The sequence below is a fragment of the Colletotrichum fioriniae genome, assembly GCF_027942845.1.
Source record: "Colletotrichum fioriniae strain IMI 355084 chromosome Unknown scaffold_21, whole genome shotgun sequence".
NCBI lineage: Eukaryota > Fungi > Ascomycota > Sordariomycetes > Glomerellales > Glomerellaceae > Colletotrichum > Colletotrichum fioriniae.
In genome coordinates, this window is record NW_027076857.1 from 103,710 (window position 1) to 130,622 (window position 26,913).

General features: G+C 52.6%; 4 protein-coding genes across 4 annotated transcripts; 3 read left to right on the forward strand and 1 right to left on the reverse strand.

Annotated features, from left to right (window-relative positions):
• Positions 1-10,949: 10,949 nt before the first annotated feature.
• On the forward strand, positions 10,950-18,384 carry ags1 (Cell wall alpha-1,3-glucan synthase ags1; the record flags this gene model as incomplete). The annotated part of the gene is made up of 6 exons (XM_065759492.1): positions 10,950-11,453; positions 11,512-11,772; positions 11,835-14,741; positions 14,801-14,871; positions 14,932-15,173; positions 15,230-18,384. 6 exons carry the CDS (start codon positions 10,950-10,952, stop codon positions 18,382-18,384), a joined length of 7,140 nt encoding a protein of 2,379 aa, XP_065611875.1.
• Positions 18,385-19,172: 788 nt separating this feature from the next.
• N0V96_012080 (uncharacterized protein) lies at positions 19,173-19,623 on the forward strand (the record flags this gene model as incomplete). The annotated part of the gene is made up of 3 exons (XM_053193733.1): positions 19,173-19,252; positions 19,322-19,517; positions 19,573-19,623. 3 exons carry the CDS (start codon positions 19,173-19,175, stop codon positions 19,621-19,623), a joined length of 327 nt encoding a protein of 108 aa, XP_053048678.1.
• Positions 19,624-20,055: 432 nt separating this feature from the next.
• AURR2 (Aurofusarin cluster transcription factor aurR2) lies at positions 20,056-22,756 on the reverse strand (the record flags this gene model as incomplete). The annotated part of the gene is made up of 3 exons (XM_065759493.1): positions 20,056-20,722; positions 20,780-20,791; positions 21,696-22,756. 3 exons carry the CDS (start codon positions 22,754-22,756, stop codon positions 20,056-20,058), a joined length of 1,740 nt encoding a protein of 579 aa, XP_065611876.1.
• A 1,946-nt stretch (positions 22,757-24,702) lies between these two features.
• Positions 24,703-26,389, forward strand: N0V96_012082 (uncharacterized protein; the record flags this gene model as incomplete). Its single annotated transcript, XM_053193735.2, has 2 exons — positions 24,703-25,316; positions 25,384-26,389. 2 exons carry the CDS (start codon positions 24,703-24,705, stop codon positions 26,387-26,389), a joined length of 1,620 nt encoding a protein of 539 aa, XP_053048680.2.
• Positions 26,390-26,913: the final 524 nt, after the last annotated feature.

Below are 26,913 nucleotides of genomic sequence, written 5' to 3' on the forward strand. Positions count from 1 at the left end.
TGGAGTAGTCCTATCGAAGGGGTTTAAAGAGAGATCCCTCGAGCTCGGATGAATATCGCGGAGGTGGTATGTCTATATTACCTAGGAAAATACATCGCAAAGTCCCTCATCCCCGAGGGTTCATTGCTAGTTTTCTACACTTCCATCCCTCTCTGATTAGACCATAGAAGTTTCAATTATGACGAACGAAAGGAACTTGGAGTTCTGAGATTCCACAAAAACGTGCAATGGTGATATTCGAAACACAGTGGCGTCAAACGAGAATATGCCTAAGCCTGAGACATAGACACAGTACTTTAGTTGCCGAGTTACTTATCTAAACGGTGATGAGTCCGTGGACGATGATTCGCACGCGTTCGATGAAGTCACGTTAACTTGAAGCTATCTTTTACTGTATGCCACTAGCCGAGGCTTGAACACACGATCAGGCTGTTCTCATTGTTTCTGGAAAGAATTGTTTCTTGTCAGCCTGACTGGTGTCGTTGAGTATAAGATATGAGGTTTGAGCTCAGGCGATGGGGATGTTAAATCAAAAACAAACATCGTGCTTCGTAGTGCGTACCACTATAGCGAAAGTTGGCACTGCTGTCAGGACGTTGAAGTTCTGGCGAGCTTCTCAAAGTTCTTGAATGGGTTACAGAGTAGAAAGCCCAGGCCCCAGACTCTTGGAGCATCTGGGCCTTCATGGACTTTGTTGTGATGTATTGATCGGAACTCACGATGTGAAGTTGGGACATACACGTTGCTCGTTAATTATTATGTATACTAAGCAATTAGCCTTCATTCATCATGAAACATGAGTGCCAGTATTGGTTTCTCTTCAGCCAGCAAGGTATCTTCCCTCAAGAATGTTTGAGAGATGAATGTAAGTTAGGTAGGCTTCAAACGATTCACTGTTGAAGAGTGAGAAACGCTCGCTGGATCAAAGCTTGAATCTATTGTGTACGATTAAGTCAAGTTAGTAGGATGTCCAAATCTGAACTGATTTGGATTGCCTCATTTGTCCTGGCCCAAGGTTGAACGTTGGTTTTACAGACTCCTCGGTACCACGAATGGCTGCATCATTGATTCTCTGGAAAACATCTCACATCATGTTGGCCCTTGGCTGTTGCCATTACCGCTCAGATAGATACACTTGGCTCACCTCGAACACGTCTGATGGATGCTCAAGTGGACTTCAGTGATCTGCCGCTCAACATGTGCCAAGTTCCAGTTGTCACTTACCAAAACTCTCACTCGCAATATTGCTTCTCATTACTTCTACTACTTCACTCTCTATGAGCTTTCTGAATATCATACGCTGTGATACCTGGGAAAATGAGACTGTTATTGATAATGTGCCTAGAAAAGGCACCACTTTCGTGACCAACGCCATTTTATCTGTGGCTCAGTCGGTGCTGAGGTACTCCGGCTAGGAACCCAGGATCCGGGGTGATGGGTTCTACATAAAGTAAATGATAGCATGAAGTCACTAAGCATCTTGATAGGGTCATGTAGCAAGACTCTATTGTTTAACCTCAAATGCGTTGCGGGTAGCTTAGCTTGCGAGCATCCTTGTAGACTGGATGGCAAAGTACCGGCGCTTCTTTTTGCAACACAGGTGCTCTACGCTGGGTCTCTTGTCAATATCTGATTCTACCACTTAAACCCCTTGTAAGTGCCGACTTAGTCGGTCATAATACACTGACTTCCACTTGATGATGTGTCTTTCTCCAAAAGTTCCACGGCAAATTATAGCATGTTGAGAATCTGAAGGTCGTGAAACATGCAGACTTGACAAATTAGGAAACTGTAGACTATATTTCTGTGGCATGAAGTCGAACAAGACCATAAGTTCCAGGCTATGTGCACCTTCGATTCATTACTCAGGTTGATGATAATGTGCCCAGAAGGCTGACAAAATAACATGGCCATGGCGGCCTGGCTTTGGGAGAAGGGCCGGAGTAGCCCAGGGCCACAGTAAAATTGAGTCACGATGCTTTCAACCGGAGAAGCAGCAAAATACCCAAGTGTTCATCTACGCACTTGCCCTTTTACCAGAAACCTCTATCCTTTGATTGAGAATACTTACTCCTATCTTTCACTTCAGCTCCAGCCCTTTTCCAGAAAACCCTCTCAGTGGGTCCCAGCAAAGCACCTTGACGGCACATCATGCAAGCAGATCGAATGTTTGCCAAAGATGCAACGGAGTCCAAGCTCCATTAAAGTTCCGGACACTCTATACTTCAGACTTTGGGTAATAGAAATCCCTCCTTCCCCTGAGATGTTGCGAGATATGGAGCGCTCTTGTCGAAAGCACGAGTCATGCAATGTTCGCGACTTTGCAAGTCAAAGAGCGCGCAGTTGTGAAATGAATTCGTAAAGGGGCAACAGAGTCCGAAGCGCAATCATTTTCTCTTCTACGGATACAGGAGCCACTATTGAGTGAATAAAGACTTCATGTTGATTGCCCTACTTCGCATCTGCCCCATTTCTTGTCAGACGGCACCCTAGCCTGTATTTCTTCAAATTCGAATCCGGAATATCATTGACAAATCAAAACTTGATCATCACTGGTTAGGGGCCAAGATCTTAACAAGCATTCGCACAGTGTTTGATAACCAGCAATTCCGATTGAGGACCAGTCAAAACCACATCTTAGACATGTTCCACTCGAAGGGATCACGTTGAGTGCCCTGCAAGATATGAGAGTAAGTAGTTTGACACAACTTTAACTTGGAAGTAAGAACACAGCATTTCGCACCGATATCCAATTGCGCCAAAGTCTCGCAAGCTTTGAAGAATAGAGCTAGAACTATGATGAAGGACTCGCGGAGTAACGTTAAAGATAAGATGAAATTCCTCGTAGCCATAACGCTTCGAACGCCTCGTAGTCGCACCGAGTCGAACAAGAAAGCAAGTGCCTCGTGGACGTTATGTGTAGATTCCTCTCGCAATGTTTCCAGATTAAATACCAAAACATGAGTCCGACTCGCATAGCTTTTATGGAATTAAGCAGCCTCTAACAAAGTCTGGGCCTAATGAGGATAGGTAAGATTCACTGCAAGATTCAGTTTCGACGTGTTTAGGCTTGTCCATGAGGCATGTATTCAGACACGCATTTCTTCATCATCCGATTTCAGTAAACACATGTGCTCGAAGTTGCCTTTGAAGCCTTGTAAAACTCACGTGCGCTTACTTGACTCACTTTGATTGAAGTCATGGTAACAATCAAGGTGACTTGGGAACCACGTGTCTGACACCTTGAGTTGCCAAAGATAGGTTTGTGGCTGACATCATGAGACCAGGCTGGCCCAGACCCCTAGACTACACACACACTTCAAATCGACGAAGACTCTATGTGATGCGACGATGAGGCAAAGACTCAACAATCAAGATTCACCCACACTTTTCTTATCTTGTCCACAAAAAGACTGGGCCAACACGAGAGTTGGGTGCACAGAAAAACGCTAACCTCTAGTCCATGGGAATCAAACAAAGCATTGGATGCTGATGACAAGTTTCTGCAGCTAGTTAAACCAGATATCACGTACTTGCGCTCAGACAGACCTCTAGCTCACCCCAGTTACATCATGGGAGCTCTCTCCACAGATCCGAGAACCCACGGAGACATCAGAACAGCCAGTCCGTGTGTCTGTACTATCTAATGGTTGCATCGGATGACATGTCATCTATCTGTAAGGCCGCCACGCTGCTTAGCATCTTGATTCCGAGGTAACCATGGTTTCTCGATTATCCGATATCCAAGCAGTTCTGCTTGAACCTATCAAATATTCCATGCAAACGCGCAAACTTGTCATGCGCTGCATGCCAGAGTCGTGTAGCGAATGCTTTGGCAATAGAGACTCTCACATCAAGTTAGGCTGGTGCCCATAATCGACGAGAGTCATATGGAATATCGGAAGCACCCCAAAGCCATGGCCTAGATGCCATAGTCGCTGAGTAACAGATATGACCCGTCATCAGTTATCACTTTACCCATGTTGCTTTAGACTTTCCTCCAGACTCCAGACAAACAGAAGGTTCAAGTTGCATTCCTGGAGGGTTCGTCTCATGGCATCTGAGCCTCATAGGGACAGCCAGCATGAAATATGGTGACCACAATCCCGGGTGGGCCGGCAAACGATGTACATACCATCATCCCCAGACTTTCCAAGGGCGGGGTGGTTTGGCGTCGTTGACGAGGTATCCGTAGTCTCCTCCAATAGGGTTCGCCGTCTTAGAGTGCAGATGATCTTCACTTCCCGAGGCAGCTCAATTAATACGAGAAAAACTTTAGTGCCCGGATCAGGAGCTAGGATCATGAGAGAAAACCAACCCCCGAGATAAGAGAAAAGACGGAGAGCGGTACGACCAGACCGTACGAAGTGCCGTAAGTATGAGACCCGGAAGCGTTCGTTGGTCGGCTGGCCACACGAGAGAGTGAGAGAGAGATTATTCTCGAGTTTCTCGAAATGATGTAAATCTTCAGCTCGTCACCACGGCTCCGACCTACCCGACGCAGGGTGTGCCATTCACGTCACAGATAGCCCTACTAGGAGCGGTAAGGCTTGCAAATCAGAGTTTCAATAAGCATCTTGCAGGATTCAAGAAGCTCTCTAGACGAACGATGACAGGCCACCCCGCGCAACCCGCGGTTCATCGGCATTCCAATCTTCTCCATTGTCTCTCTCGCGCGGGGGGCGGGCGTCCACTCATAGTTCGTATCGTTTGAACGGGCTTGCTGTGCTGGCAGGAAGATCAGAATAGAATGAAGCAGCAAAAGAGCAAACAGACCCGCTGGTTGGCCGTATTTCCGCCGCTGGGCTGATCTGGCTCGTCGGAGTCGCGCCTCTTAGGCAAGCTAATGTTTTCGTATATGCATATCGCACACAAGCGAAGCGGCAGTCTAACCCGCGGTCTCAGTTGATGGCCATGGGGGCCGGGCGGTGAGTCAGCTCCCAGCCTTTTGGTCTCACAATGCAAGGGCAGCAGCTTGGCCAACCTCACGGCCACATCACACATCACACACACTCCATGGCGACAGAGACACAGTCACACACATGCTGCTGCTGGATGAAGATAAGGCATTGGTACAGTACGCCCGCGTAGGCGCCTGAAGCAACATCGCGCCCTGCAGGGTTGCGGCGCGCGCGAATTTCCAAGCAGAGGCCCAGAGGGAGCGTGGGAGGCGGGTTGCCCACCGTGGGAGGGCCAAAGACCGAAAAGGGCTCGCTGCTCCTCGATTGCGACACGGAAGGATTGTGACCCTCGCGCCGAAAGGGCTCAAAGAGGCAACGTCAATAGAGTGCCAAGGAGCCGCAACACGCCGCAACGTAGCACCAGGCCCCCGGGAAGCGGTACGGAATAGGGAAAGGAAGGAAAGATTGGAAGGAAATCGATTGAAGCACTTTATCTCTACCCTCACCGGAAAGCAATCAATAAAACAATATCGAGTCGGAGCTCTCATTGGAAGTTTCACGTTCGGCAGCGAGGGCCACGAAACACGCTCATCCCGTTTGAGCCCTGGAGGCCCATTCAGGGTCCTCAAGAGGCTCGAACGACTCGAACCGGTCGACGAACCAGCTCATGATGGACGCTAAGCCGCAGTTGCTTGCGCGGACGCTGGCGTTGCGTGCGCTCCACGACCGCAAGGCTGCGCGATTACAAGGCGTACTTTTCTGACATGATTGACAGATAGGGGAAATGGATGACTTACGTATCGGGCACGTCTGGATACTCAAGATACTGTACCTTGAAGATGACCGCCGACGCCGTCGACGCCGTCGCAGAAACCAGAAGGCAGAAAATCCTTCCGAGGCTTACGCTAGGCGATTCACAGTTAGAGAGGGCTCGCGTCAGTGAGTCCGAGGTTCGGGTCTTTTTAGTTGGACAGGCTCGCAATCCCACGTCCCGTAAACCACGACCTCGCGACTGGCGCCGGGGTGTTTTCCCTCTGTGCCTCTTTGCTGAGTAAGACCCACGTCACGTCCTTGGAGCGGCTGCTCGATAGTCTCCTTGCTGGCGGGCGGGTGTGGAGGTTTTTTGTCCTAGTTGTCGGGGCGAAACCGTTGTGGAGATGACAAACAGTAGCTCGACAGTAGCTTGAACAGATTTCGGCGCTTCTTTGTGCCAGGCAGCAACTGCCATTTTCAAATCAACAATGACAAACGACGACCCGAGGCGAGGGTAAGGAAAACGAGGTGGCGACGTCAAGGCGTCTAGCAGGGACGGGTCGGGCTTGTCGTGGCTGTTTGAGTGACACTGACAAGTTACGACAAGTGCCGTAGGTCGTTTGTAAAGTAGTCGAACTCGACGACATCAAATTACTTGCTCGCTGGTGGCACCGTCCCGAAGGATATACCCGCACGTATGGAATGAACACGGGCAATTAGAGTGATGGTCGGGGCGCTTCCGCCGTTCCCGGGTGATTGGGTCCAATAATTCCTGGCCGAAATAGTAACAATATTGGGCAATAATACGGAAGTATAGACGGTAATGGCATATGCAAGTGCGAGCTCTTTTCTGGCAATACTCATCTCGACAATCGCTACATTATCACTGGATACCGAAATTTTGGACGCGAGAGTCTAAGCGAGACTGACAGAGAAGACTTTTTCCATATCCACGGCGCGTGGGAGCTGAAGCCTGAACGTCGAATTTTCGTTGAGACAAGCCGCTGGACACTAAAGCCTTAGGGCATCGAGATCTTCGGCATTCCGGTGACCGCGGGGCCCATTTGGTTCTTGGCGGGGAAGCTTGGACAAGCTCCTTGCTTTGTGCTCAGCTCAGGGCGGCAAAGGGGGAATATTCCGTGGCAGACAAAGGGAATAATTTCTCCGACAAAGCAAGACAAAGCAAGGAGAAAAGCCGTTGGAAACTCTGAAAAAAGGAGACCAAATAGGGGCTCAACTTTCTGGGGGTTGAACGACAACGAGTGAAGATATTTTCCCTCTCTCGACTCCATCAATTTGCTCTGCGACCTCGCCTACGCTACCGCACGGGTTGAGATGTGTCAGATTGATCGCGATTCCGTCCAAAGGTTTCGAACCCATGGGCGAACAACGCCAACGAGGGCCACACTGGCTCCAGTGTTTCCTGAACCTGGAGGCTGGGAGTGATGTGGTCCCAACCCACCGGGACAAGAGGGGGTGTGGCACAAACGCAAGGTCAAGCGGTCTCGAATTCAGTAAGAATTGCTCGGCGGCGGTCCTTGTGCTCCGTTTCGATAGTGGGCAGCCGAGGGACGCCACACACAGAGAAAGTCGGGAGCAAGAGAGGAAAGAAGAATGGGCACATTCACTCATTAGCCACAGGCTACAGCACCGGACAATTGTGCGAACTGGTCGATACTGGAGAGAAAAAGTTGGCACAGCGAGTGAGAGAGCGAGACTGTGTAGTAAACGAGCCAATGGTAGACGCCACAAATCACACAAACAACGCTCTTCCCTGCCGTTCTGTCACCGATAACAGAGAGTATTTATAGCAACGATCACCACAGGGGACACGGATCGGGTTTGGGTGCTGAGAGGTGTGGTGCTGTCGTGCAACCGTCGCCTCGACGGCAGCTCGGATTCGGGCATTTTATGACGAGATTTCAGACCTCTTTTAGCTATTCCCAAATGTCTGCTGGTGCTGGTATTCAGAAGGCGAAGCTGGAGGATTTGCTTTTTTTTTTTTTCTCTTTCTCCGGACCATAATCGCTTTATGCGGGCTCATTTTGACCACTCTATGGGTTTATGGGCTCATGCTGTGCGTCCCGGGCTGGCCGGGGGGAGATAGATGGCTCACCGAGATGCGTCAAAGTGTGGTTGCGTTCTGTTCAGGGGCTTTTCTCCAAATTGGTGGCTGAGAGAGGGGGTCATCGCGCGGCGGCGGACATGCCGATATGCCGATATTCTTTTACACGAGCAGAGTTTGACAGTGTCTACGGATAAAGAGCATGGAAACTTGAACATATTGCGCTTCGTACCATGTGTCTCCGTACGGTGCTAAGGTAGGGTATAGGGGAATACGACACGCGAGGTGGAAAAACTCGAACGGAGTGTGCCTGCTTTTAGGGGCCGGACGGGTGGCTTTCGAACCGTCCTCGCATAGTCTGGATAGTCTGGATAAATCTGGATAGTCTGCATTAAATGGCTTGATCAATGATGACGGCGGCGGCGTATATGCAGGTCCGTGGCTATGTCGAGTGCACAAAAAAACCGGCGCTCCACTACCGGTCCGTATTTCTTTGCGTAGCCGCGTCATGCCAACTCTGGAATAGGGGCAGAAGGAGGGGTGACTAAACAAGCTTCTGGTCGACTTGGCGAGAATTTGTTCACCAAGCACGATAGCCCTGCCAGCGAGCTGCAAAACCTCCTGATTCCCCACACTTCATAGGCAGTTGCTTGTCTAATTGGATACAATAGCTAAGGCAACTGGGCATAAGGAAGAGGGAAGGGAAAGTTGACAAACCTCTTCCAGGCTGTCCCAACCTCGCTGTTTGAGTTTCAGCTTGCAAGGACTGCCACTCCCGCGTGAGTCCGCCAGCGGTTCGGACGGAATACGAGACATCAGACGAGGAACAGACACCCGCTGGCCGTCCGCCGTTGGCCTTTCCTCTGTGCACTATCCGCAGCCTCTGTGCGCTAGAGGCGCTGGCTAATCTGCGCACTAAAGTATAACCGCCCTGTCATCGAGCTGGTCAGGGCAGTTCCCGGGAATGATAGAACCGTTGGTGTTGTCTCTCTCTTTCTCGCCGTTCGAGAAACCTTCCGAGAGAGGGTCGAGAAGCGACGGGCGAAAGGTAGAGACAGAGAGATAGGTAAGTATGCGGGCTTCAGGTATGAGTTACGGTGATGCTTGGAAGTGTGTGCGACAGACAGAGACTCAGCGTAGCACCAATTCAGATAGTGATGGTGATAATGGCTTGATAGAACATGGAAAAAGGAAGGTGACTGATAACCGCATCGGCTACCAGGCCCAAACTAAGTTGTGCCGTTGCAATGGTTGGCGTACGATAGTAAGGATACAGATACACACACAGTATCCGTGAAAGGAGGGCAAAAGGCAAGCCACAACGTTTCGCCACCAAAAGTGCCGCTGCAGGCTTCTCTGAGTTTGAGTTCTTGAATCTTAGCCAATGCCGTGACGTCAAATTGCTGTTCCGTCCACTTCTTTTCTGGCCGTCGACATTCGACAATTCGACAGGCCGAGCACAACATCACGCTCAGTCCGTCCCGTCGCCCATCCCATCCCATCCCATCCCATCCTATTACATCCCGGCGGCCGTGTTGTAACTTATGGGACCATCTCCTGACTCGCTTGGCAGCTGTGTTCTCCTTATCGCAGTCTTCCCGAAAATTCTTTTTTTTCTTCGCCTGTGCTTTCTCGCATGCCGCATGGACGCAAAATAAGGGGTCCTTTTTCCCTTACGGAGTACTGTGAACCCAAGCAACCAAGCAACCAAGCAACGCAGCCCCAGGGCCAGAACCACATGCTGCGGGTTTGCGGGTTGCCGACACGAGAGAGAAATATGCAATGCAATGCATTCTCCATTCGATGGGCCATGCTCGCCGCCGCCGACGACGGTCGACCAACCCCTCGCAGCTCGCTCGCCCAAGACATGCAGAATAAACGGCTTCAAACGCTCGAGAGTCGGGACCACTCGAGCTGACATCTGTTGGCGCCCAGCGAATGTCGACACCTCGACACCCGTCGAAGCTACCTTACTGAAGCTTTCTCTCGGCGGCTGAGGGCATGGACACGCCACGCCCGACACAAGCCAAATGATCCCTGGAGGATCCCAGGATCGATTGGGTTCCCGGGAGAACACCCATGTCGGCCAGAAATCCTGCAAAGTTCGACTTTTTCAACTCTTTGCGGCTCCACCCTGGCTTGGCCCGGGTTCCGCTTCCCAACTTCTGTTGCTTGCCAGTGCGCGCTCAGTCCAGCCCGCGGACACAGCGATGGCAGAGCAAGGAGAGACTGGTCGTCGTTGATACTGAGATACGTACTTTTGCGCACGCGAAAGGGGGCCGCCGTCCGAACTACTCTACGAACAATGGACGGACAGCGGGACAAAGAAAACCTCAACGTTCTTTCTAGCCTCTAGGTCTAGCAAGTTCAGTACCTACATACACTCTAGGACGTGCGTGGTCGTCTACCTATCCGTAGCTGGGTAGACTCCTCCAGGGCTCCTCCAAGTTCCCGACCGGGAAGATCTGCGTTGCTGGCTCCCAGCCCACCCGCGGTGGCCGGGCCCATGGGCTGGTGAGGATATTCTTAGGATCCAATCGGCCACCCTCCGCAACCCTGTCCGCGAAGCCGAAGACACCACCGAGAGGTCACCGCTATGATGCAGACATGAGTAAACTTCGAGCTCGTATCCTAGAATGGTGGGCTCCGCAGGCGGCGGGCATGACGGATTCTGATGACCCTTTTTCGTGAGGCGATGCCCAGCAGCCGGGCGGGTCTGGTCTGCCTCTCTCTCCATGTATCCTCCCACCCCTTACCACCACCACACACACGCCCGTAGACCGTGGGCACGCCCAGAAGAGGCAAGCAAGCAAGCAAGTGCTGTGCTGTTCAAAGATTTCCGTCTCCATAGTAAAGTCCATCTATCCCGTAGTCCCTCCTCCCCTCCCCATCTCTGACGTACGTTGCTTCTGCATTTCCTGCCTAGCTCTCGTTCTTGCTCTGGTGTGTGTATTTTGTGGGAAAGGGAAACGGCTCTACTATCGTTCAACCATCTTTCCCATCCTTCGTCTCTCGCTCAAACCCCCAAACTGGCATCACTCGCTTTCCGCCAGTCCATGATTGCTGTTACATTTTGTTTACTTTTGTTACCCTTTTCCTGATAAGTATTGTTGTTTATCTCTGGCGTCTTCGACTGCTTGATATCGCAAGCCAGCGCCTACCCACCCTCGCTTCGAGGACGCACCTCCCAGGCGTCCTCCATCAGAACATCACAGACCAAACCGCCCAACATGTGGTTCGGAAGGCTAAAGGCGCTCCTATTACTGGGCGTCTTGTCTCATAATGTTAATGGTCTCAAATATGACGAAAAGTTCGCCGACTACAACCTCAACACAAATAAGGATGCGACAGATCCTATCCTATACGATGGAAAGTGGGAGAACCACGACTTCACAAAGTCGCCAGACAATTGGCGCTTCCCGTTTTACACAATCATGCTCGACAGATTCGTAAATGGTGATCCGGAAAACGACAGCGCCAACGGAACAGTTCTCGAGCAGGATATCACAGGCACACAACTGAGATGGGGTGGTGATATCGCCGGTCTCGTCGATACACTGGATTACCTGCAGGGAATGGGCATCAAGGGAATCTACTTTGGAGGATCTATGCTCATCAACGCGCCGTGGAACTACGATTCTTACTCACCTTTAGATCACACCTTGTTGGATTTCCACTTTGGCAACCTCACAGAATGGCAAGCCGCCATTCAAGAAGTCCACGACCGTGGAATGGTAAGTTGAATCATTCTGGCAAGTATCTCTACGAACATGGGACTGACTGGCGCGCAAGTACATCGTTTTCGATAACACGATGGCCACTCTGGGAGACTTGATCGGCTACAAGGATTACCTCAACACTTCGGCCCCCTTCGAACCTCATGAAATGGATGTCATCTACAAGACTGATCGCCAATACCTCGACTGGACGTTCCCCACTAAGTATAACGAGACTTGCGAGCATTTCCCCCGTCTCTACCTCGAGGAGGGTAAGGAAGTTGGCCAGGAGATCTACGACATGTTTGGCGGCTGCTACGATGGTGACTTCGATCAGGTATGCTTTGGGCCAAGAAATTCCTGGACTTGAGATATTTTACTGACAGTTTCTGTGAACAGTTTGGTGACACTGAGGCTTTCGGCGTTTACCCCGATTACCGACGTCAATTGACCAAATTCGCTTCCGTCCAAGACAGATTGAGAGAATGGGTTCCGGCCGTGAACCAAAAGCTGGCGCATTTCTCATGCATCATGATCCAGCAGTTGGATATCGACGGATTCCGATTCGATAAAGCTCTTCAGGTTACGGTCGATGCCCAGGGTCTCTTCTCCAAGAAGATTCGTGAGTGCGCTCGCGATCTCGGCAAGGAGAATTTCTTCCTGCCCGGTGAGATTACAGGTGGTAACACCATGGGTTCCATCTACATTGGTCGCGGAAGAACCCCCGAGCAGTGGTTCAAGGACGTCAACACGGCCTACAACACCACAAATGAGACGGCCAAGGACATGGATATCTTCCTGCGCGACGAGGGCCACCAGGCTCTGGACTCTGCTGCCTTCCACTACTCTTTCTACCGTTTCTTGGTCATTTTCCTGGGTATGGACGGTACTGGTGTCGCCGGTTACGATGTGCCCAGTAACTTCGTCGAGGCTTGGAACGAGGTTCTCCGATCCAACGACATGATCAACGCCAACACCGGCAAGGTCGACCCCCGCCACATGTTCGGTGCCATGAACCAGGATACCTTCCGTTGGCCCGCCATCGAAGTCGGCCATGAGCGCAGTCTGATGGGACTTTTCGTCACGACTCTTCACTTGCCTGGTATTCCCATGCTTACGTGGGGTGAAGAGCAGGCATTCTACGTTCTCGACAACACGGCGCAGAATTACATGTTCGGTCGTCAACCTTTGGCATCTGCTCCCGCCTGGCAACAGCACGGCTGCTACTCTATGAAGGCAACTCTTTACTACCAAATGCCCCTCTCAAGGGCGCGCGAGGGATGCCGCGATGACACCGTTTCCTGGGATCACCGCGACCCCAGTCACCCCATCAGAAACATCCTGAAGCACATGTACCACCTGAGAACCGTCTACCCCGTTCTTCAGGACGGCATGTGGCTCGAGCAGCTTTCCAACAAGACCGAGGAGCTCTACTACCCTGGTAACTCCGGAATGGCCACTGTCACTGGTCTTTTCAGTGTCATGCGATACCAGCTCGGTGTCCAGGACCTTGGCGATGACCTTGTCCCCGTCTGGTTCATCTACCACAACAGGAACGTCACCACCACGTACACTTTCGACTGCTCGAAGAAGGACGATGCGATCATCTCCCCCTTCACCTCTGGCACCACGGTCAAGAACCTATTCTTCCCTCATCAGACGACGAAGCTCGAGGACTCGCCCGTCAAGCTCACCTACGCCGGAAACACTGGCTACAACGGTTGCTTCAAGAACATTACGATGGCTCCTTTCGAGTTCCGCGCCTACGTTCCCGAGGCCGACTTCAAGGTTCCCCCCATCGCCATCACCAAGTTCGTTCCCGGACACGACGCCCGTATTGAGTCCACCGAGCCTTCAAACACCGTGCCCATCGAGCTTCAATTTTCGGTTAAGATGGACTGCGACAGCGTGACAAAGTCCATTACCTTCAAGTCTCACACCGACGACAACAGCGTTCCCACAATTGACTCCAGCTCTGTCAACTGCACAGACATCTCCGAGACGATTTCTGAGTGGACCGGTGCCCTGGCCTCGTCCTTCTCCTGGAAGGCCAATCTGCTCAACGTCAAGCACGGTGTTCACCAGGTGGTTGTCACCAACTCCTCGACCGCCACCGGCAACTCGACGATCGCTGCCACCGACCGCTTCCTGTTCCGCATCGGTGCCCAGGACAACGCCATCGTCTTCCCTCACACTGCCAATTACTCTAGCAACCTGCTGACCAAGGCCGATGACGGTACGATCACGATCAAGCACACCTCGGCTGGAGCCAGCAAGTTCCGCTACTCCACCAACTTTGAGTCGTCTTGGAGCGACTGGGCCGACTACGAGACCTCCACCAAGGTCGTCAAGCAGTCCTGGAACGGTACCAAAGACCAGGAATGGGAGGGCGAGCATGTGATTGTTCAGTACTACAGCAAGCTCCTCGGCTCCAGCGCGTACAAGGTGCACGCCGATATCGACTACGACATCCCCCGCCGCATTCCGCACATGTTTGCCGTGGGCAAGTTCAACCAGTTCGGCTACGACAGCGGTCTGCTCAAGAACATGAAGCACCAGACCGAATCGCAGTGGACCTGGCACTACATGGACGAGTGGCCAAACTACTTCAAGCTGAGCATCTGGGGTATGAACCCGGACAAGATGCCCGATCAGTCTTTTGTCTACGGTGACGTCGACGGAGACAACGTTGTTGAGCGTCTCCCGCCTTCATCCTTGTACGAGAACGCCGTCAACATCACAGGCCACCCTCCTACGCCCTACCTTGCTTACAAGGTCGTCCTGAACGATGCCACTTTCCAGTATCAACTCATTCCTCAGGGTAACATGTGGATCCAGTTTTTCCTCTGGCTGCTTCTCTTCATCGTCCCCGTCCTCACCGGTCTCGCCGCCGTCCAGGCTTTCAAGCGCTCCTTCTACAAGGTCAAGTTCAACGAGCACGGTGTCCACGACCAGTCCAAGTTCAACATGATGATCCAAAAGACCCGCAATGTCTTCATGGGTGCCGCCGGTGCGATCCCCCTTAGCATGCGTAGCTCGACCGACCTCGTCACCGCCGCCGCCGCCGCTACCGCAGGCAACAAGCGCAAGACGGTGCTGATCGCGACCATGGAGTACAACATTGACGACTGGAACCTCAAGATCAAGATTGGTGGTCTGGGTGTCATGGCCCAGTTGATGGGTAAGGCGCTCAAGCACCAGAACCTCGTGTGGGTTGTGCCCTGCGTCGGCGATATCGAGTACCCCATCGATCAGATTGCCCCGAGCATGTACGTCAAGATTATGGACCAGGAGTACGAGATTAAGGTGCAGTACCACATTGTGGACAACATCACCTACGTTCTGCTCGATGCGCCTGTCTTCAGAAGCAGACCAAGTCTGAGCCTTACCCCCCGCGTATGGACGACTTGGAGTCTGCTATCTACTACTCTGCCTGGTAAGTTTTCGTTATGATATCTCTCCTGCCTAGACGACTGTATGCTAACAAGCCTTGAAGGAACCAATGTATCGCCGAGACTTGCAACCGTTTCCCCGTCGACATGTATCACATTAACGATTACCACGGTTCCATCGCTCCTCTCTATTTGTTGCCCAAGACCATTCCCGTCGCCCTTTCGCTTCACAACGCCGAATTCCAGGGTCTCTGGCCCATGCGAACCCCCGAGGAGAGCGCCGAAGTGTGCAAGGCTTACAACTTGGATATCGAGATTGTCAAGAAATACGTCCAATACGGTTCAGGTAAGACAACACGTCCCACTAGATATCTTCGCGTTCAGCTGCTGACAATCATGCAGTCTTCAACCTTCTCCACGCCGGTGCCTCGTACCTCCGCGTACACCAGAATGGATTCGGTGCTGTCGGTGTCTCCCGCAAGTACGGCGATCGTTCTTTCGCTCGTTACCCCATTTTCTGGGGTCTCAACAAGGTCGGCCAGCTGCCCAACCCCGATCCTACCGATACCGCCGACTGGGACAAGAACGACTTCATGAACCAGCCCAAGATCGAGGTCGACCCCGCCTACGAGGCCGGCCGTGGTGACTTGAGACGCCAGGCCCAAGAGTGGGCTGGTCTCAACGTGGACCCTGAAGCCGAGCTCTTTGTTTTCGTCGGACGTTGGTCCCTGCAAAAGGGTGTCGATCTCATCGCCGATATCTTCCCGTGGGTTCTCGACAACTACCCCAAGGCTCAGCTTATCACCATCGGCCCCATGATTGATCTTTACGGACGCTTTGCTGCTCTCAAGCTCGCCAAGCTCATGGAACTCTACCCCGGACGTGTCTTCTCCAAGCCCGAATTCACTGCTCTCCCGCCTTATATCTTCAGCGGTGCTGAGTTTGCCCTGATCCCCTCCAGAGACGAGCCTTTCGGTTTGGTCGCCGTCGAGTTCGGTAGAAAGGGTGCCTTGGGTGTCGGTGCCCGCGTCGGTGGTCTCGGTCAAATGCCCGGTTGGTGGTACACGGTCGAATCGACGAAGGCCGCCCATCTTACCAAGCAGTTCAAGCACGCCATCAAGGACGCTCTCGCTACGGATACCAAGACCAGAGCCATGATGCGTGCCTGGTCCGCCAAGCAACGTTTCCCCGTCGCCGAGTGGCTCGAGAAGCTCGAGAAGCTCCAGCAGGGCTGTATCAGCGCTCACGCCAAGTACGGTAAAAAGGGTCTCAAGAAGGGCAACGTCCTCGTTAAGAAGACCCGCCCTGGTTCCATCCAGGAGCCTCTCCGCGGTGAAGTCGAGCTTGTCGACCGTTCTCCCGCGTGGATGCGCCAGGTTTCCGACTACGATGATGATGGCACTACCCTCCACACCGGTCGCACTACTCCCGCCGGCATGCAGACTCCCGTCGGCATGCAAACTCCCATGATGTACACCAGCACCCCCGGATCGCCTTCCATGTCACCTTCTCCCGCTTACGTCGACTCACCGTACGGCTCCCGCGCTGGATCTCCTGGACCGTTCGGGAGACAAATGGAACATGGTCGCAACATCTCCGATACTCACAGCCGCAACTTCTCTCTTCCCGGACAGGCTGGCCAGGACGGAGTCCACAGCCGCAATGTTTCTGGCTTTTCCATGGCCGACACTCTACCCCTCCCGCCCCCGGGTGGCGGTTTGGGCATGCAGCAGGACAACTCCTCGAGAGCCTCCATGCTTAGTGTCGAGGATGTCGTCGGTGACAGACATGATTACAAGCTTCAGCAGGTCGACCCCTTCTTCACTGACTCAAAGGGTGAATTCTATGAGCACTTTGAGGAGAAGCTCAAGGCCCTCAACGCCGGCAACTCTATCTCTGAGCTCTGCATTGAGGACTACCTCATCAAGTCTGAGAAGGAATGGTTCGACATGTACCTCGACGCCAGGCTTGGTCGCTCCGCGTCCCCCTCATCGGCCAGAGGGCAGTCCAGATCCAGAGCCTCCTCGCCCAACGCTTCCCGCCTGAGTCTCGGCATGTTCAAGAACAAGTCCTCTTCCAAGTTGAGCTTGCCTCTCGAGCGTGGCCGCGCCCGAAAGTCCGGATTGATGAACAGCATGGCCGCCGATGACCCGAACGGCGCCTACGACAGCAGAACGCCCCCCGATTCGCCCGGCTCGTACAACGCGCAGTTTGACCTCCCCGAGGACTACGTCGCGCCCACAGGTGTCAGGAAATGGCTCCAGTACCGCGTCGGCGATTGGCCCGTCTACGCGATGCTCCTGGCCCTCAACCAGGTCATCGCAACCAACTCCTACCAGGTAACTCTTCTCACCGGTGAAGTTGGCCAGACCGCCGAAAAGCTCTACATCATCGCCACCATCTACCTCGTCTCGTCCGTCTTCTGGTACGTCCTGTCGCGCACCATGCCTCTGCTCTACCCGCTCTCGGCCCCCTACGCCGTCTACGGTATTGCCTTCCTCGTCCTCGGCTGCTCTCCCTTCGCCGGCGATAACAACACCATGGTCTGGCTCCAGAACGCCGCCACCGGCCTCTATGCCTTTGCTTCCTCCTCCGGATCCCTAGCCTTCGCCTTCAACTTTGGTACCGATGGCGGTTCTACCGTCCCCAAGTGGATCCAGCGTCTTGCCATCATTCAAGGTCTCACCCAGCTCTACACCCTCGGTCTCTGGGCCTGGGGTAGCTTGGTCTCCGAGGCCGAGGCCAACAGCGTCGCTAAGCCCACCCTCGCCGGCAAGCCCGCCCTCCTGGGCATCTGCCTCCCCGTCGCCATCCTCCTCTGGGCCATCGGCGCCATCCTCTACCTCGGCCTGCCCGACTTCTACCGCCAGACTCCCGGCCCCATCCCCCAGCTCTGGAAGACGCTCATGAAGCGTAAGACCATCGCCTGGTACCTCATGGCCGTCTGCATCCAGAACTACTTCCTCAGCACCCTCTTCGGACGCAACTGGTTCTTCCTCTTCGCGTCTCAGCACGTCCCCGTCTGGAGCATGGTCATCCTCGCCCTCTTCTTCTTCATCATCGTCTGGGCCCTCGTCCTCTGGGGCCTGGCCAAGGCCAGCGAGAGCCACCCCTGGCTGTTCCCCATGTTCGCCGTCGGTCTCGGCGCCCCGCGCTGGGCCCAGATCTGGTGGGGTACCTCCCGCATCGGCCTCTGGATGCCGTGGGCCGGAAGCGCCGTCGCCGGTGCCGTCCTCAGCCGTGTCCTCTGGCTGTGGCTCGGCGTCCTTGACGGTCTCCAGGGAGCGGGTATCGGTATGATTCTCATGCTGACGCTTACCCGTGTGCACGTCGCAGCGGCCTGTGTCGCCGCCCAGGTTCTGGGTTCCATCTTTACCATGTTGGCCCGCGCCACCGCACCTAACAATGTCGGTCCGGGTCCTGTTTTCCCTGATATTAGCGAAGGATTGGGCATCGCGTTCGCCAACGGCTGGTTCTGGATTGTGCTTTTGCTCAACCTGTTCATCTGCATTGGTTACTTCAAGTTCTTCAGAAAGGAGCAAGTTAGCAAGCCTTAAAAAGAATTAGGCTATGAAATGTTTGGGTTAGATAAGGATAGAATTTTCTTTCGTTTTTCTTGAGTAGACATGAACCTCAGTAATGACCAAACTACTATGTTAATAGAGTTAATGACTTGTTATTCTATTGTCGCCGTTGATTCCTTCCGTGATAAGTTCCTCATACTCTGCGCTAGATGGCATTGGAGTAGGCGCTCAGTCTTGACTACTGCGATTTCCTTGCGAAATACATTTAAGACCGGACGGCCTCGATTGCTGGTATGCCGATGAAGGCAAAGACATGAGCTCTGCCGATTGGTCACAGTCATCAACGGCATCCGCGCCGCCCGGCCTACCGTGCCGGAGGGTCGACTATTGTGTGCAAGGGTAGGCTTGGTGCCCACGGAAACGCCAACGGTCTTTTGACAACACGGCCTTCCACTCGCACAAGTAGTATCATCATTGCTGCAAACGTGCCGGATCATCGGTGCTTTCAGTGGCTCTCTCATCTAGAGTAATCTATGTTGGAAGCTTAAGCCTTCAAAAACACAGGTACGGTGGGCGACCAAATCTCGTATCGAGTCATGCTAACCCACTGCACTACATGGTGTAATTTGACATCCGCTCAGATGATAGTAGCTCTGGAGACTGCTGACTCGTTTCCACATCTCGCACAATGTCGAAGCTATATCAATTCAGTTCCGGTCTCTTCTGGCCCAAGAGACTTTTGGGCTATTGAAGGCTTGAAGCTAAATTTCAACAACTCTACCCGTATTGCGAGCTTATTCTTGCCGCCATCAAAAGTCAAAATGAAGTTGTCCCTCCTAGCTACGATCGCGGCAGTTGCCATCGCCTCTACGGAGGCATGCGCCAAATACAAGACTTGCTGGTAATTGCTTAACTGCATCATGCCGAAAAAGCTTTCAAGTGCCCTGTACTGACTTTGTACCACAAAAAGGTGCGAGAGAAGCAACTTCATGTACGAGGGCAGACTGCAGGACAACATCCCCTGGGACGAAGACACCGTCAAGGCATGCGTGGACCCCGGAACAGTAGGATACTATGGGCAGAACTTTAAGGAGTGCCACCGATACAAGAAGTCTTTCTTCGCCTTCATTCCCTCCAAGGCCATTAACAACTGCGATTGGACCAAGGTTAGTTCACATGATGATCTTTGAGGAGACAATATCGCTGATCGATGCTACACAGAAATGCCAGTCGGTTGGTGCAACGACTGGATACTGCCGAGAGAAGATTTAGATACCCCGAAGTTCGAGATAGCCATACAATATTTAATGTTCACTTCAAATTAGTCTCTTTCGCGTGTCACTATCACCGTGCCACTTCCACACAGCCTCCAGGCCGTTCAGCAACGGCCTAGATCAATGTTGCGGGTCCATTAGCCATGGAGATCTTTTGCACCTGCATGCTGCGGTCGGGTCAGAGGTGTTGGTCACGTAAGAACACCAAGTCCTACATTGAGGCCCCATGCAATTCGATAACAATGAGTACTGCGTCCTCGTTACTCTACTGAGCTCCTGTAGTGTGTCAAAGCTACCGTGAAACTCATCGGCGACAGCCCGGGCCTACCTTCAAGATGAAAGCCACTCGCATAGATCAACCATCGTTCTTCTTCAAACAGAATTTGATCACCACCCATAAAACCATACGAGAAAGACCTCCTAACCGACATTACTCATCACCCGAGTCGGTGGGAGGGACAGGCAAAACCTCCTTGAGCTTCTCCCCGCCAAAGACAGGCATCTCCGCCGCAGTAAGCACGACAAACAACCTCGCCACCTCCGTCTCGCTCACATTCCTCCACCCGTGCATCGTGCCTCTCTGCACATACACGTCTCCTCTCTTGAGGACAGCCGTCTCCCCGCTGTCCAGCACCAGCTCCAGTTCCCCCTCGACAAGCACGCCCGTATCCAAGGTCTCGGTCCGGTGCATCGGCGCGCCGGGTCCACCGGGGAAGAAATCAACGACGCGGGCGGCGAGGCCTCCCGGGATGTCGATGCCGATTTCGAGGGGCGGCTTCAAGGTGAGGTGGGTCTTGTAGGCGTTCAGATCGGCGTCTTGGGGGAGTGGAGCGGGGAGGGAGGGGGAGCTGTAGGCCAGGTAGAGGTCTGTTCCTGGGACGGATGCTTTGGGGAGTTCCGGGGCGAGGTCGGTGGTGAGGATTGCTTGGCCTGTGGCATTGTGAGTTGTGACTATGCGTCGAGGGGCCGGGAGGGGCTTGTATGATGGTGTTTGAATGGACATTCTGGGAGACAAGAGGAAGATTTCCGGCTTGGAGGGCTGGTCACTAATGTGATGAAATTGGGATGCAATCGTCTGAATGAAAGTCTGAGCCTTGCTAGAAGGCGTCTTGTCAGCTTGCTTATATACCCAAGCGAGTTCATTTGTTGCTTACTGGCCCTCCTCACTGGCAATCGTTCAGAAAACGATGTAATCGGTCGGCCGGGGAATACTTTTGAAAAAACCGAGGCACCGTGAGAAAACATACCGGAAGCGAACCCCTCTCCAGGATCGATACACCATCTTGCAGAATCTCCTACCGAACCTAGTGACGGAACTACATCTCATTCGTTGTTGATATTCCCAGGGACTGCTTCTCATCCTGTTCTCCAAGCAAAGTACGGCGGAGGATCTAGGCGGGGAAACTTGATTCGTCGCGTGTCACGCGCGGCCTGACGTGGTGGTCGAAACGGCCGAAGATGGGATGGGGGACGTCAGCTTACCTCATGACAAAGATAACTTCGCATGTTGGAGGTCGAGAAGAGCTTAGATGATGGGCAGCGGGAAAGATTACGTGATTCTGACCATAGGGGGAAAAAAAAATACGGTTGCGATGCTGCAGAGCACGGCCATGCGTGTAGGTTTCTTTTCACCTTAGCTATGCTGTTCAGCCGGTATTTCTTTGAGATGCAAGTCATGGTCCTCTATGAAGAGCCAGCGACCATACTTAACTACGTCTACGGTAAGTAGCATTGAGAAGTCTAATATCTGATGTCTTGCGGATTTCAACTGCCTGCTCGTTGAATTGTCAAGGAGATGGAACCCTTGACGTCTTGACTACTTTGCGTAGGTACACCAAAGATTTTGGTTTGCCTACATGTATATCAGCGGACGAAGGATGCCCATGTATCTATCATTTGTTAAGTGAGAAAGCAACAGGTAGCAGTATTTCCTAAGTTCAAGCTTTATTTATGAAAGAAGAGAAAGGGAAACATTCCTGGCTTTCCCGAGCGTTTCCATCCAGTAGTTCCTGCCAGAAGTCCCAATCCATGTCCATCCCCTTGGTTATCCCGGTTATTTCCTCTTCTAACCCTGGCATCGCAACGTCTTGGTTATGTGATGCTAGCTGCTGCACCATGCTAGAGGCATGACCGGCGTCTTGCAGCCAGTCCCGGACTTGGGGGATCTCCTGGGGTGTAGCGGGACCGTTACTGCCTGTACTTACTGTCGACGCTTGTGACTTAGGCTGTGTGTTATGTGCCATGTTCGTCCGCTGGCGCGCAAGCTGCCCTATGCAAGGTGGCTCCAAAGGCAGTTCCATTCCGACGTTCCTTGATGCTGCTATTCTCTGCTGCCAGGCTCGCAACGTCAGATTTCCAAGTGCCCAGTACAACGAGTCGTTCGAATCTGTGATGAAGCAAGGATGGTGTTCGTAGACTTGGTTGATGACATGCCAGGCCACGTCGACGATCTGGCCAGCAGCACGGCCCGATAAGGCACTGATGAGAAGGACAAAGGTCTCGAAAGGGAAGAAGTTGGCGATATGCCACAGGAAGCGTTGAAGAGAGCCGGAGGAATGCGACAGGATGTCGTAGCGAATGACCTCAAGGCTGTTCTCTAACAGCATATCCATCTGCTCTCCATCGAGTTCAGATGTCCCCTCAGGCCGATGATTGGGGTGGTAGACAGATAATCTCAACTGACAGACGGCAGATCGTGCAAGGTACGTCGTCAATAGGTTCAACGGAATATCTGTGTTGATGGCTCGGAGGTACTTTTCCTCAATATGACTCTCAAGTTCGTCAATGGATTTGAGAAATTTGGTCCTTCGTTCGGGCGATGTCGCAAAGTCAAGAAGGCATTTCTGCTCAATCATCCAAACTCCTATCTCAATGCGAACTGAGCAGAACACCATCTCGGTAGTGACAGGAGATGGGCTGGGCAAAGCACTCATTGACGGAACGAGGTAGTCGTCGTTGACGCCTAGAGGTTGCTTCGTGTCTCCGTATAGTTGAATGCCGGGGTTCATAGAGGCTCCCGTGAGCTGCGCTGTGCGACCATCAAGAATCACGATTTGCCACCAAAGCCGCCGTCTCAGCTCAGCTTCGAATGGCGGCAGATCTCTTAGCGAGCTTTCTCGATGAAGACCCATTCTTTGACCCATGCGAGTTGCTAGCCCAGTTAGGAGCCACAAGATGTCGTGATGGCAAAGGTGGCGCAAAGACAGCTAGTAGTCATCAGTTTGGTGACCTCTTTCAGCTGGAAGCGGGTGTGCGACGAACTTACCAGATAGAAAGTGAACGCCTGAAGCACTTTGAGGTTTGTCGATCTCAGAAAATCAACCCTGCTCAGCGCTGCCTCCGTTGCGTAGCAATACCTCGCTAAATGCTTCTCTCTGGGTTCACCAAGCTGGCTTCGGCATTCTTCGTCTGTCAAAGAGACTACTGCAACAAGATAAATCGAGAAAATAAGGGCCTCGGTCGGACCATGTATAGAGTCCGGCTCAGAAAGCCCTTGGATAAGCTCTTGCTGCACTGTCGGCGCGTGGAGTATCTTAGTCAAGGGATGGACGTTGGTGGTGAATACCTGCCAAAGCCGAAATGACTGAATAGCCGAGGGATGCAACATGAATGGAGAGTCCGATTTGTGCCCAAATATCAGGTTGATATTAGTCGTAGGTAGCTCGACCCCGGATAGCATTGGTATGCTGCTTTGGGCAGGACTGGGGTCCTTCTTGCCCATCTACCCAGAATTAGATCACCTCATTCTGAGTCCGAGATATCTATGTAGAAAATTGTTGAACTCACTTCATTCCCCAGACTTGACCATAACTTATTGCTGGTTTGTGAGCGACGTCAGCTACTAGGCTTATATCACGACACTGCTTTCTGGTGGAGAGGATACCTACTCTTCTACATAGCGGCGCTGGTCACCACTGACAACGACCTGGCCGTTGGCGGTGGCTGAACCATTCTGTGATAGGAGCCGCGCTTGCGCTGTGCGACCGGTGTGGGTGTTTGCAGTTTGGACAGAGCGTGGAAGTCGGACACAGTCTTTCCCCGTCTTGATGCAGTACGCACAAGGTGACTGCCCGTTGCATCTTATTTTGCGGTGTTGGCATGGACCACATGAGTGCCCTCTGGTGATCTTGAGTTCAGCCATATGGTTCAAGTTCCAACGTGAAGCAAACCGCGAACGAAATGAAAACTTGGCGTTGTCGATCCGTCTGGGTAGCTTGACTCGCTGTTAGACGGTCCCGAGCAAGATATGGGTATGGAAAAGTCTCTTTCATCTACCTCAGATTGAAGAGAGAGGGCGGAATCCAGAGGATATGTTTGTGTCATCAAGTAAACAACAGCGCAGATGAGACTCAGTTATCAACTGCAGGGAACATGCATTAGCTACATGCCCTGCAGGTGTGCCGCACTAATAAAGTGACAGCGGGAATGAGCATAAGCAGGCTAGAGCCGGTTAGCTGACATCCTGGAGATCCAGAAGCGGTCGTTTGTAAGGATCATACGACTAACTCGATCACTGGCAACAAACCAACAAACCCCTTTGTCCCCGCGCGGGACCGCTCTCAGGGCTGCTGACCGGGGTCCTAGAGCCGTTCGGTCCCGAGCTGAGGTGACCAAGTGCCCGACATCACCACGGGAGTTGGAACTCCATTCAAGTCACTTTCACACCAACTCCTTTCGTACTTGCCCTTGTTCCTGACGTGCCTGGCAAGCTAAGTGAGCGGGAACTAAAGGTCGATCGTTGCCTGTATTCCATGTGCCTGTCTCGGATGGCAGATCAAGTCTTTCTAAGGGCCGACGGCGGGACCGCGATTTTGTCTTTTTCACCCCGCGATGGATCCCCGAAGATGCTGGCACCCCGATACCGAGTGCCGCTCCGCGATGGCATCTCGAGTTCAAGGCATGCTGGGACCCAATTTGCGACTTCTCAGTGAAATGAGATTGCCTTTAAAGATGGAGTGCTCTTACAGGCTTTACGACAGCATCTCTTGTTCTTTCCCAAGCCATTCCCTGCTTTCCCAGAACACAGCCAAATCAGTAATACTCTCACACATATCTTCATTCTTCCAGGTCAAAAACCATGTCGGAGGATCACGAAAAGGTGGGAACACCCGATCGGGCTACCACGGGCACCCCGACCGAGAATCCTTCATCCGAATCAGCAAAGCAAGAGGCCGAGGATGAGTCGCAGTACCCCCACGGGCTGAAGCTCGCCGTCATCATCCTATCAAACATGATTGCCATGTTCCTCGTCGCACTAGACCGCACAATCATCACAACGGCGATCCCACGCATCACAGACGACTTCAAGTCGCTCGGCGATATCAGCTGGTACGCCAGCGCCTATCTCATCACAAGCTCAGCTACGCAACTGCTATGGGGTCGCGTCTTCACCTTTTACTCGACAAAAGTCGTGTACCTCGTCGCCATATTCTTCTTTGAGCTCGGCTCTCTTCTATGCGGCGTCGCGCCCAACTCGGTGGCCTTCATCATCGGCCGGGCCATCGCCGGAGCGGGATCTGCGGGCATATACTCGGGCTCGACCATTCTTATCACGACCGTCACGCCTCTTTCCAAGCGTGCGGGTCATGTCGGCATGATGGGTGCCGTGTTTGGGATCGCCTCAGTGATTGCGCCACTCATCGGAGGAGCATTTACCGATCGCGTCACCTGGAGATGGTGCTTTTACATCAAGTAAGCAACCCTACTGCATTCCTTCTGCATAGTAAGATCAAACGTCGCTAACGCTGTATCTCTATAGTCTTCCTGTGGGAGGAGCGGCTGTAGCCGCCCTGCTTTTCCTCTTCCCGAGCTTCGCTTCAAAGGAACCCACACCGATCAAGCAGCAGATCAAGCAACTCGACCCTTTTGGTAATCTTGTCTTCCTTCCTGGCGTCATATGCTTGATTTTGGCGCTGCAATGGGGCGGAGAAAAGTACCCATGGAACGAGGGCCGCATCATCGCCCTCCTCGTTCTTGCCGGTGTACTTCTCATCATCTTTGTTGGCATTCAAGTCTGGCAGCAGGAGAACGCCACCGTACCCCCTCGCCTGTTCAAGCTGCGGAATGTCTGGCTTGGCACCATCTTTGCATTCTGTCTTGGAGCGGTGCTCATCATTTTCCTGGTTGCCTTGCCGATCTGGTTCCAGGGCATTCGCGGCACAGATGCCGTCACGTCTGGCATCGACACCCTTCCTCTCGTTCTGTCTCTCGTCTTTGGCGCCATCGTATCAGGAGGCGTTATCAATGGCATTGGCTGGTTCAACCCAGTATTTTTCTCATCTGTCATCTTCATGGCCGTCGGCGGCGGTCTCATCTCCACCTTTGTCGTGGACACCCCAACACGCACCTGGATTGGATACCAGATTATTCTTGGACTGGGCATCGGTCAAGGCATGCAACTGGCTAGCCTGGGAGCCCAAGTGGCCCTCGCGCAGAAAGATGTCCCTATTGGCGTGTCGCTCATGTTCTTCGCTCAGTCCCTCGGTGGCTCTGTCCTGGTCTGCGTTGCCCAAGCCGTCTTCAACAACGAGCTGAGGTCAAGACTTGGCGCCTTCTCGGGTCTGGACGTCGATCGGGTAATTGGTGCTGGCGCTACTCAGCTGCGCAACTTCCTCCCTCCTGATATCCTTGGAAACGTCTTGGTCGAATACAATGCGGCACTACGGAGCTATTTCTATGTAGGACTTGCGGCTGCTTGCTTCGCAATACTCCCCGCATTGGGAGTCGAATGGAAGAATGTCAAGGGAAAGGAATTTGTACATTAGAGCCGTCCACTAGGGGCTAAACCAATATCCCTACATAATGATTTGTGAGGACATACCTAGAACAGATCACGATGACTGGTATGCCATATTATTCACTTGACTGAGTACGGGGTTTAAACTTGGAATAATTGACCTCGCCACAGAGAAACATGCAGTCATCCCAAACAACAAGAGAGATAGAGCGAGCGGTAACAATGTGACCAGACTAGATAGGTACAAAACAGTATATAGCCATAATCCTAAGTACCTTAACACATACAATATAACAGTGATCCTATGCATTCATGTTTCCCACACCGTGGTGTGCTCAACCACGACTTGTCAGCGGCACTTGAATTTGACACATTAACATATGATGAACATTCGCGCCCCAATTTTGAATTAGATCAATACATTGTCACCAACAGAACGAAAGAATGAAGGCTGCAATGAACACTATTCACCCGAATATTGCTAACGGTAGGGATGTTGGACATTCTATCTGGACCTAAGCACGAGGGCCTGAAGTCTCTACATCAGTTGCG